The following is a 12090-nucleotide window of genomic DNA, read 5'->3' as shown; positions in this document are numbered from 1 at the left end:
TCTTGGAAGAACTTCTGGAGCAATTATGGCAGGCATTCCTCAAGAGACCTTGATATGAAATTAGGAGTTTCGGAAAGGTTTGGAGAAATTACTGAAATGTATGATGGAGAAATCATAGAAGATCACACAAGAGGTATTTCATGAGGAATTCCATAAAAAAATCTGCAACTTGAGATGTGCTCACCAATAAAGAAGTGAAGCAGACATAGAACGAGTTTCATAATTTCCAGGAGTTCGTCAAAATCTTTCAACAGTGTTTGTCAAAACCTTCGAAGTTCAACGCCCGTTTAAGAGATTTTAACATATTTTTTTAATTCATGGTTCATAAGTTGACACCAAAGAATTTCTATTATTTCTTTTGTAATTCTGGAACCTTGAGTCGAATGCAAGCAGTTGTTGTTAATGTTTCTGTTTTTTTTTGTGTGCATATTGTTATCACAAAATTTAGAAATATGTTTTCAATGCCATCGAAATAGCATAAACTTAAAATTAATCTACCTATCTCTAGGTTGAGCTGGTAATAAATTACATAAATCCCTCAAGAGCATTCCTGATTTTCATGAGCGCCGCTAATTAGCAAAGCGCACTATTTAACCCCCGAATAGGCTGCAAAGCAACGCAGCACAGAACCATTGAATCATGGCAAGAAAATTGAAAATCTATTTAAATTTTACCACAGCAACCGCATCGCAAAGCAACATCATCGCCAGCCAGCCAGGAACGAACGAAAAAGGCACTCAACGACGACAGAAGCGGCACAGCACGTGTTTACATGCCTTTATGGACTTGTATCTCATCATCGCACATATTGAAAGCGAAGCAATGAAAAATTGCCACAGATGAAAGATTAGTGACGACGACGACGATTGCACGCTTGCCGGTTCTGGACCGTATTCTTTTTTCGTGTGAGAGTGCTGTGTCAGTCAGTGCTCGGAGTATGAATACGCGTTCAAGTTTTTCTCCTTCGTCGGTTTTTTAGCGTTACACGTAAACGATTTATCTACTCTTTTTAGGCCTTAGAATTACAAAAAATATTGTTGGGTATGCTTACTTTTACTTTAAGCGGAAGGATGAGAATTTCGTGATTGTTGACCAACAATCGATCGTCAAATGTTTCAACAACATATTTTACCAATTTGATAGAGTTTAATCAACAGATCGAGGTTATAAGAAGCAAACTTGACTCCATAGGAGGATACAAAACTGGGATTTCTCACTTCATGAACGCCTTTCTTCACTGAGTAGTAATAATTTATGTGCTTATCGCGGAAACCGGAGTCATTTTTCACTTGTTTTAGGTCGAAGAGAAAATGTTTCTGCTCTTCCTTTTTTTCAACAAATAAACAGTTCACGGTGCGGAATGCTGCTGCCCTTGTACCCAACCGCAGACCAACAAACCAAATTGCGAAGGAAATGAGAGAGATTCTGAGATGTTCGCTGGAAAAAATAAAACACCGATTATCTCGATACTAACAAAACCCCAACAAGCCACGTACAAAACAGGTCCGAACTAAATACTCAAAGGAACGCCATTCGTCACACATCGCGCCGTTCTATACACCGCACTTGATTTCAGTTTCGTTTTGTTTTGGACAATTGGGCTTACGTACATAGATGTCGGTTACCTGATGGCCGGGACCCACTCTGATTTCTCCCTCGGTTGGCGGTGTGGCCATATTAGCCCCTCTCAAGCAGCACTGCCGGATGACCTAGCGCGACGACCTCCACCAGCAGAGGGCGACGAGAAGACGTTAGCTGCGTCGGGTGAGCCGTTTTGTCGACGGGGGTGGCAGCTGCTAGGCTGACTACTCTGGGAGGGACGGCAGATCTCGTGAGTACCTGAACTGACACAGCTGCTGGCGACCCCTCGCATTCGCAGGTGCCCCCGGGATCAATGGGATGATCGGGCTTTGAGCACGTTGATTGGATACCGTGGGAACAACCACAGATGACTGCTACGAGCTAGGGGTCGATTGTCTTCATCGATGACGATCGAACACTACTGGGGCGATTGGGGATGGCTGACGGGCAGCGGCAGTTTTTGTGAAGTTTCTGGAAAGTGAAGAGAAAAAAAAAATAGAATGTTAGACTTATTAAGATATGTAAAATGAATGAATTTTTTTAAATTGATTTCAGATTATAAAAGAATAGGTATATTGCGCTGAATTTTATCAAAGAGTAATTGTAACTCACATTACACCACTGCAAGTTCGCTTTTAAATATGTATGGTATGTGGGGGCAAGATGGGTCAGGGGGCAAGATGGGTCAGTACCGTTTTCAACCGTACTATTTATTTTTTGAATCTTTCTATAATTTTCCCAGATGAACGACGTGGATACACAAAAAATTGATATATTGTTTTTAAAATTCTTTACGTTCCTTGCGCAGAAAAAAAATAAAATATTTTTTCTTTATACTCCTTATGCTATACATTCCATATAACTACGTGTAATGTGTAGACGGGGCAAGATGGGTCACCCTAATTTTTCGGTATGTTTGCATAGTTTTTAAAAATGTTTTATTTTTCATAGAAAGGCTATTATGTGACCTACATTATCGAAGCGACTAGAGCGCTGAAAATTTATGAACATATTTTTAATATTTTTCTACAAAAAATATAAGTTTTCAAAGTTTTTTATGGCTACCTGAATAAAAATATTCTATTTCTGAGAATAATCTACCGATATGTGCAACACTTCTTTCATGTAATCTGTACGTATGTGAAGCATAGATGTATAGAGAAAAAATAGAAGATCTAGTATTTTTTGTTGGAGAAAAATCGAATTTCTGATAGCTGACCCATCTTGCCCCCGTAGAAATGAGGTGGGGCAAGATGGGTCATGTTTTGACAATTGTTTGTCAAGAAGCAGGTTTCAAACTGTATGACCTTTCTATACCCTTATATCATAGCTGACTAGTGTATCTGGAAGTCGTGATAGAAAACAGAGAAATGCTATTTATATTCAGAATGTTATAGGGATCCATTTCTTAGGTGACCCATCCTGCCCCCACTTACCATACATGTATTACGAAATCAAGCAATAGGAAAGAACCTAAACAAAACCTAAGCAATAGGAAAGAACCTAAACAAAATATAGTGAAGTATCCGGACAGATGGCAGGAAGATATATGCAATTCATTCGAAGAATTCCGTCAATTTTCGAATTATTCGGCTGAGTCTTTCATTCGAACTCAAACAATCATGTCACGGTCGCCATAATGTAAGCTGATGCGCCTCTGATACAAATTTAGCATCATACAACCAAAAATTCTCGATCACTTGGGCAACCCTGTAGAGAATGTAACCTTCATGTGTTGTTTTTAATGTTGTTGGAATCAGTTAACCACTGAATTACCGTTATTCGTGTAGGGTGTATGGTAGTTTAAAAATTATATGGCGACCGTAAGATGATGGTTGCACAATCTGCCTTCAAATAAAAATTAAGATAATGTCAGTTTCAGGAAGGTTTCTAGGAGCATTCGAAGGAGTTACAGGGCCTCATAGAGAAGTTTTTAGAGGCGTTTAAGGGGATTCCAGGATGTTTAAGGGGCGTTACATGGAACTCGAGGGGGTTTTAGGGAGATTCCGAAAGCATTTCAGGAAGTTTCAGAAGATTTGCAGCAGGTTTCAGAGACGTTACAGAGGCATTACAAAGGCTTTTTGGGGGGTTTTGGAGGGTTTTAAGCGCGTTAAATGCGATTCGAGTGGATTTTAGGGGGCATTGCAATAAGCTTCAGAGGATTTACAGGGGTTTCCGAGACGCTACAGAGGCGTTTTCAGAGGTTTCGGAGGGTTTCAGATGCGTTACATGGGGCCCGAGAGGTTTTAGGGGATTTTTGAGGTAAGAAGTTTCAGAGGCGTTTTCGGAGGTTTCGGAGGGTCTCACGGAGGGTTACGTTGCAAGGGGTCCGACGGGATTTCAGAGAGCTCCGGACGATTTTCAGCGGTTTTGTCCAGAATCTTTTCGCTAGGGAGAATCCATATATTTATGAAGCATTTTATATCAATATTGACAATCTCCTGCCCTTTGAAGCATATTTCCCCACACATGGCCATTATCTGGATTAATCAAGTCTCAGGAAAACCTCAGGGAGAATATCAGAAGGAATCTTGGGGAAATCTGTTGAAGAAGCCCAACAGAAAATACTGGAGGAATCCCAGAAAAAATCCCGTTGAAAAACCTGACGGAATACCGAGAGCAATCCCTAAAAGAATGTCGATAGAAGTCCCTGAGAGAATCCTGAAAGCATTCCTGAAACAATGTAGGAAGGAATCCCAAGAGAAATCAAAGAACGAATATCTAATTTAATCTCGAAAAAAAATAATAATAAAAAATAAAAACCCCTTGAGAAATTCCTAAAGAAATCCCGGGTGACATCAATGGAATGCTGGAAGGAATATTTAAAGAAATGTCGGAGAAATCTTTGAAAAATCCCGGAAAGAATCCTTAGAGATTTCCGAGAAAAAACTCCAGGAAGAATTACACTAGTTTACAAAATAAAACGAAAGTCGTGAACTTCCGCCAACGACCAAAATTTTTGAAGCATAATTTAGCGCTGATTCCGAATCCGTGCTTCAAAAAATTTAAAGCAGAACAGTTGTTGAGTCTTAGCTCAATATTGAGTTTTACAACTTTTTAAAATATGGAATTAACTAAAATTCAAATATCTTGCGTTTTGTCCAACAAATTTCAAATCTTTTTCCATAAATTAAGAGTTGAATATAATACCATTCGATCATCTGAATGCAGGTTTTGCGTCAGATTGATGAAATTCAAGGTATTCTCGAGTTTTGGAGACGATCTCCTTAAATTTTAGAAATTTTTTCAAAAATATACGAAGAAATATATTTTTTCCAATAAGAAAAAAAACAATTTAAAAATTCTTTCTCAACGTTTATTTGACATATCATATGTAGGCGAGTTACAGTAAAAAAATTCAGTTCAATCGGAGCATTGATTACGGAGAATGAGATGTGTGAAGTGAGCGACTTTGCTTAAAAATAGAACAAGGATCGATTTCAAACCATCAACCTTGTATGGAAAGTCGAAAAAAAATCCGCTCTACTGTAATTTTTTTTCCTTCGCGTTTTCGAACTCGGGGCATGATTCTACACCAAAAACGATTATCAGCTTACCGAGTTCAAAAATACTGTAAACTAGTGTTATGAAAAAAAAAAAATCCGGAAGGACTTAATGAAGGAACCCCGGAAAAGTCCACGAAGGAATTCCGGAAGACAACACAGGAAAAAAAAATCTGAAGAAATCTTCTAAACCATCACGGCAGAAATTCGTAAAAGGAATCATAGAGTAATTCCTATAAGAATCTCAAACAAGTCCAGGATATTGGAGCAGTACTAGGAGAAATTATGAGAGACATCTCTGAGACGATTCCGGAGGTACGCCTGAAGAGATCTCGGAAAGTACCCTTGAAAGGATTCCTGATTAAACCTCTGAATCTGTAAAGAAAATCTGGAAGAAATCTCGGGAAAAATGCCTTAAAGAATCCCGGAAGAATCTTGGCGAAATTCTTGACGCAATCTTGGGAATAATCCGCGAGAGAAACCTGGAAGCAAGCTCAAAAGGAACCCCGAAAAAAATCCTATGAGAATTTTACAAAGAGTCTTGGAAAGAATACCGAGGGAAATTGCTGAAGGAATCCTAGGGAAAATGTCGAAAAAAAATCATGATACAATCTCGGAATAAATCAATGAAGCAATCTTGGTAGGAATTTCTGACGGAACACAGGGAAAAATCCTTGAAAAAGCTGGAGGAATCCCTCGAAAGGAATACCTGAAAAAATTCCGGGAGAGCTTCCGGGAGAAACCCGTGAAGGAATTCCGGAAGAAATTAATGAAAGAATACCGGAGAGAATCCCGGGAGAAATCTCTTAACGAACTCCAGGAAGAATCATTGAAAGAATATTTGAATGAATCTTAAGTGAAATTCTGTAAAAAAACCTGATAAAAAACCAATGAAGAAATTCCGGAAGAAAACTCAAAAAGAAGTATAGATGGAATTCTTGGGAATAATCTATAAAATAATCCGGAAACAATGCTCGAAGGAATCCAGGAAGGGATGAATGGAGGAATCCCTTATGGCATGCCGGAAAATATTCCTGGAGAAACCCTTAACCCTTAACCTTTACACAATCACGACAGAAATCTTTAAAAGAATCATAATTCCTGAAAGAATCTCATACAAGTCCTTTGAATATCCTGGAGATGTCCTTGGGGAAATCCTGGGAGAGATCTCTGAGACGAACCCGGAGGAATCCCCGAAGAAATCCCGGAAAGAATCTCTGATTAGTGGAGCGGACCTGGTTGGATGGTTAGAACACTTGACTGTCACGCCGAGGACCTGGGATCGAATTTCACTACCGACAAACTCACAAAATGTGAGTTCTTCCTTCGGAAGGGAAGTAAAGCGTGGGTCCCGAGATGAACTAGCCTAGGGCTAGAAATCTCTTTAATACAGATAAAAAAAATCCTTGAAAGAATATTTGAATGAATCATAGGTACCTGGAAAAAAATTAATGCAGAAATCCCGGGAGGTAACAATGAAGGAATTCTGGGAGGAATTCCGAAACAAATCCCTGAAGAAATCCTGGTAGAAAACCCAAAAACGAATCCTAGATATAATCTTGAGAAACTGGAAATGGAAGAAATCGGAAATAGAAGAAACCGGAAATGGGAGAATCGGGAAGCAATCTCGAGAGCAATCCCTTAAGGAACCCAGAGAAGAAATCTTACGATATTTCAGAAAAAGTAGATCTTTAACAGAATCCTGTAGAAATTCCCAAAGGAATCCCAAAACATATTCTTAGAGAAAACTCAGAAAGGAATTCCGGAAGGAATCCCGACAAAAATGCCAGAAGATGTCTCTGAAAGAATCGCGGGAGAAATCAGTGAAGAGATCCTGAAAGGAATCACTGAAGGTATCCCGCCAGAATCCTTGATGCCCACGAGACATTAGGACATCCATAAAGGAAATCAAGGAACGAATTCCGGCTGGAATTCCTGAAAGAATTCTGGAGGAATCTCCAGAGAAAACTATTTATGCATACCGGAAGGAACTTCTAAAAGAATCCCGGGTGGAATTTCAGAAGGGATGCCATAAAGAATCCTGAGGGGAATACTGGAATAACGGGAGATGGGATATGATGAATCCCTTCAGGATTCTCGAGAGGAATTACAAGATGAAACCTGATAGAAATCCTAGGATAAATGCATGGCGAATTATCGGGAGTAATTTCTGAATATTTTCATTGAAAAATCTTTGCGGGAGGCCTTATATGCAGACCATGATATCCATTATATGAAATACATCGCGTGTGGTAATATTTAAGGTACACCGGGGCAAGTTGAAACGGGTGGGGCAAAATGAAACACGAAGTTTTGAAATAGTTTTTAATACAATTTTTCTTTCGCCGAAAGATTGTTTGAATCAAAAACTATGTATTTTGGCATTCAAGCTGTTTACCATCATTGGATAACATCATGTTAACCCGCTGTTTCGTCTTGCCCCACCCGTTTCAACTTCCCCGGTGTACCTTAAATGGAAATCTTTTCTACATATGACTCTTATACGACTATTATATATTTTCACTGAGTCGAGATATTAGAAAAAGCAACTTTAGTTTCATCCCATAGTGCCACTAGTTCAAAGGATATCTCACTAGCATACGTAACCGGACAAAGTTTGACCAAAGAAATATGTTTGCAGAAGACACCAAAATTGTATCTCTTTGTTGTACTGAGATAAATCAAATCAAATCTATTATACTGCAGCACCATCTAGTGAGGAATGTTCTAACTAGAGATCATGTGAATAGAAGATTCACATCCGTGTACAAGTGTAGTCTCGAATTTCTGAACACCATGGTAATTATGATGTCAAGAATTGAGTTTCAGGACAGTTTATCTCTACAATGTTTATTGTCATTAAGGTTCAATAAACATGATTGATTCTTTCCCTTCTTGGCGTAACGTCCCTATTGGGATAAAGCCTGTTTCCCAGTTCAGTGTTCTTTGAGCAATTCCACAGGTATTTGTGGACCTGAAGTTATGAACTTGAATATAATTGGTGATTGGTTGACCAGGGATGATACAGAACTGTTTGGAAATTTGGCCTTACAACTTCCTCGGATATGGAGAGGAAAGAAAAGGAACAAAAGAACATAAAAACCTGGAAAGTTAAACCAAGATCATAGTTCAAGAAATAGTATGCCCTAGAATCTAGATGCGAGGAATGTCACAAGGAGATAAGCAAAACCCTCTATAACATCGGAAAAACATTCAACTTTCAATTAGTATTCTGCTTACTGACCCATTGGGCCTTATGAATTACCGGCCTAATCACCAAATACCATTTCTGGAGCTAGAGATGATTATGATATATTTGAGTTGCATATGTAGAAAAGTCGTAGGAAGATGCGAAGCAGATGGTAAGAACCAGGAATTGAACCCAAGAGCTTTTGCATGCGTATTAGAAGCGGTAGTCGTTAGACTACGAAGCCCTATCCTAAGATTGAAAAATAGCTATTTTCCAATTCTTGTTCTTGCAGTTGTGTTTTAAGATATGACATCCAAATGACCTAATTCGCACGAAATGAGTCTTTTCCGCATCGTTGAAACTCGATAACTCTACTGAACAGTGTGTCTTGCCCTATATGCTTGTAAAACAATCCAGAAACAGGTACAAAAGCAACACAAGAACAAATCGAAACTGAGAAATCACACCCAACAAAGCAACAAATCCAAACTCCACTGTAGAATGTGTCCACCGTTTGAGCTCGTCGACGACAATTTTCGCAGTGCACGAACAACGCTGCAAAAGAAAACCAGCCAAGCCAGCCCAATTCCCTCAGGAAATAGTCACTTCACTCCCCCGCACGCAACGCCTGGATACCGAACTGGACCCAGCCAGAGCCACAGAACATGTAACGAACGCACGAAATTGGATGCCTCTACTGCTCTGGCCATCGCATCGGTCCAACCATTTCCCGCTGCCCTGTCGTCGTAATCGTGGTGGTGGTGGTGTCGTTATTCGAATGAAATACGCTCCATTTTATTTTCCGAGAGGTCGTCGGGTTCCACCGGGAGCAGTAATTCAGCGGCGGCGTTGCATGCGGTGCGGAACTTGGTATGCTCAATTATGTTAATACACTATTTCATTTACCTTCCATGGGGCTGGCTGGAAAGAAGCGGCAGGGAGGTCAGGACACTGGGGGCAGCCAACTCTAAGCGCTGAGCATACACAGCAACGCGTTGAGTAGTATACTCCACGATTGGTTGTGGGGAGATTGGAGCCTGGATAGGTCCGGGGGTTCACAAAGAGCACGATAGCACGATACGAATGGTGAACCCTAGTGTTCCTTATAGGCAAGGCAACGTAGCTTATAGCAAACCGATATCGTTGCACTAAAGGCTAGTTTGCGAATATAGCTGACCAAAAGTTATGAAACCTGATGCCGAGACCAGTTTTTAGGAATTAGCTGCCCGACTACAAGATTCTAACAAAAATATAACATTGTTATTACAAACCCTGATATTTATAACACATTGTGATATAATCGAGTTTTAATATCTTTGGGTTTTAAAAATATTATATCTCAATTATATCATACTATGTTATAAATGTTGTTTATTACCTCATTGTGAAATAATTTAGTTTCAATTACTTGACATTCGAAAATCATATTGTACAATTGTATCAAAATATGATAGGAACTAGTTTTCTTGAAGCTTAAACTTTTATCATATTTTGTTATAATATTGATCAGATCATAACAAAATAGGTTATTATTTTGATTAGACCGGTGTACTTTTTGTTACAATTTTAATTATTTTAACATCATCCTGCACCTAGTTTATAACATAATAAGTTATAGAAAATTTTTATTACATCATAACACAATAGGGGGATTCACTAAACAGCGTAAACTGATTAAACTGAATAAAAGTCGCGATTACCAAGGCAATCTTTGATTATTTCACTCGCAAAATCATGAAACATTTCAAATAAGCAGAAAATCATGGCTTACGAAGCAATTTAATCTGTTTAGTGAATACCCCTAATGTGTTATAAACGTGATAGATTTTTCTAGTCGGGTGGTGACAAAAATCTTGTCTGTGTCAAAAATATTCTTTTCAAATATCGGGACAAAAAAGTTATCAATGATTCCAGTAGAAATTGATCGACCAGCAATCTACAGAAAGTGCCATCTACTATATGAATGTAGAAGACCTTGCTTTTTTACCAAACACAAGTATTACTCTCGATCTCTGGGCAGGTCAACAAAAGCATTAGCCACTGAATTGACTATTCCGATAAGTTCAGTACATACAATGATTTTCCAAAACAACATAATATATGGGTTTTTGACCACTTATACAGGCGCAACTCCCCATGGTGCGTCGCGGGCGATGAAGCAGTTGGGATGTAGCCAAAGTTAAAAGTCAATCTGCTTACATGTATAACAATTTGCGTTGGCTTGCCTGCTCCTTGGCAAACCCAGCAACTATAGGTACTGTGTACACGGAATGGAGAAGAGTGCAGCAGTGCGCGCACAGTCAGCTCAGCATAACACATGTAGGATGTAGGTAGAGAGGGGTATAAGTTGCGGCGGCCACCACAGACCATGTACGAAAGCTGCGCTTGTCGTAACCGTCCGTTCCGTACGTAGCACACGTATGAATGTACAGGGGATAGACAAAATGATCGGGACAGGCAAAATTTTCACTTTCCAAAAAATGTTCAACTAGCTGTAACTTTTCGAAAAGTGCATCAAATATTCTCAAATTTTTACTGTAAGTTCTCCAACTAGTTATGTATCAGTGTACAAAAATTGGAAAAGATCGGACAATTCTTCACGAAGTTATAAAGATTTTTGAAAAAGATAATATTATCCGATAGCCAACTTTGAGCTGTTATATCTCCGGATTCAATGAACCGATTGCAATGAAATTTTGACCAATCATGACTTATATAATGAACTCTGAAAAACATTTGACTTAACTTGAAATTTTTAACAAGCGAAAAAGTTATAGCGATTTTATTTTTTTCACGATTTTTTAGTAAATTGGTCTATTTTTAATATGCATCCCATTACTTTTTCAATTTATTGGCGGCTATGTTGTTACTTTCCTTCAAAACGCATTTATACATAAGTCAATTAGAGGGAAACTAAATGAACTATAATTTGCATCTTGAATTTTGAAACGATGTTGATGTTTTGGATAATTTGGTGTTTTATTAGAAAAATAATCTAATCAGTATAATTTTCTTCCGTGTTGAGAACAGGGGCGTACAATTTCGTTTCAATGATACACTTTCATGCAACATTTTGAATGAGTCACTTCAAGTGTTTCATACATTTTTCTAATGACTCGGTCGTTAAAAAAAACTTTTCCACTCATCGTAGCACTCGGTAGTCTCCCACCCGGTCGCATTGCTTGTGCTTCACCCGTCAGAGCATTAGTGTCTCACTGGTGCGCGCTAGTCTCTCAATGGTTAAGGGCGCCGGTTAATTGGATTTAAGTGGTCGAATTTGTTATCCTCTTTCATAAAACATAATTATCATTCTATTGGCGTGCACCACTATTTAAAAATGTGGTTTAAATAGTGTTTTTAGCATGTTGAAGTATTTCAATGACTCATAAATGAAACGAAAATCCAAGTGTATCATCCCATGTTTCATACACACTTGTTTCTGTAGCAGCAACGAACGAGTGTGTTGCTGGGTGAGAGATGAAGCATCACAGCAGTCCGTTCGCATGGGAAACGATTTGCTACAGTCGTCGTACGTCATGTTTTCCTTTCGAAATTGCACGACCCTGGTTGAGAATATTAAGTTGAGTCAATTGTTTTTCATTTCATAGCTCATTATATAAGTCATAAATGGTCAAAATTTCATTGCATTCGGTTCATTGAATCCGGAGATATAACAGCTCAAAGTTGGCTATCGGATAATTTTACCTTTTTCAAAAATCTTTATAACTTCGTGAAGAATTGTCCGATCTTTTCCAAATTTTGTCCACTGATACACAACTAGTTGAGGAACTTACAGTAAAAATTTGAGAATATTTG

The 12090-nt window shown here is 38.7% G+C and overlaps 1 protein-coding gene across 11 annotated transcripts in view; it reads right to left on the bottom strand.

Annotated features, from left to right (window-relative positions):
* The window catches only part of LOC109416471 (arginine-glutamic acid dipeptide repeats protein), a 220974-nt gene that overhangs the window by 62735 nt on the left and 146149 nt on the right, over positions 1 to 12090 (bottom strand). For all 11 annotated transcript variants that reach the window (XR_009998004.1, XM_062853708.1, XM_062853709.1 and 8 more), the window contains exon 4: positions 1626 to 2052. Coding sequence is in view for 10 of the 11 variants with exons in the window: in XM_062853708.1 (XP_062709692.1) it covers positions 1626 to 1676 (51 nt within the window). In the remaining variant the exon portion in view is untranslated. The remainder of the gene's footprint in view (positions 1 to 1625; positions 2053 to 12090) is intronic.

Source organism: Aedes albopictus, chromosome 2 (genome assembly GCF_035046485.1).
Source record: "Aedes albopictus strain Foshan chromosome 2, AalbF5, whole genome shotgun sequence".
NCBI classification, from domain to species: Eukaryota; Metazoa; Arthropoda; class Insecta; order Diptera; family Culicidae; genus Aedes; species Aedes albopictus.
The sequence above is the reverse complement of the archived record's forward strand: the minus strand, read 5'-3'. Positions and strand labels throughout refer to the sequence as shown.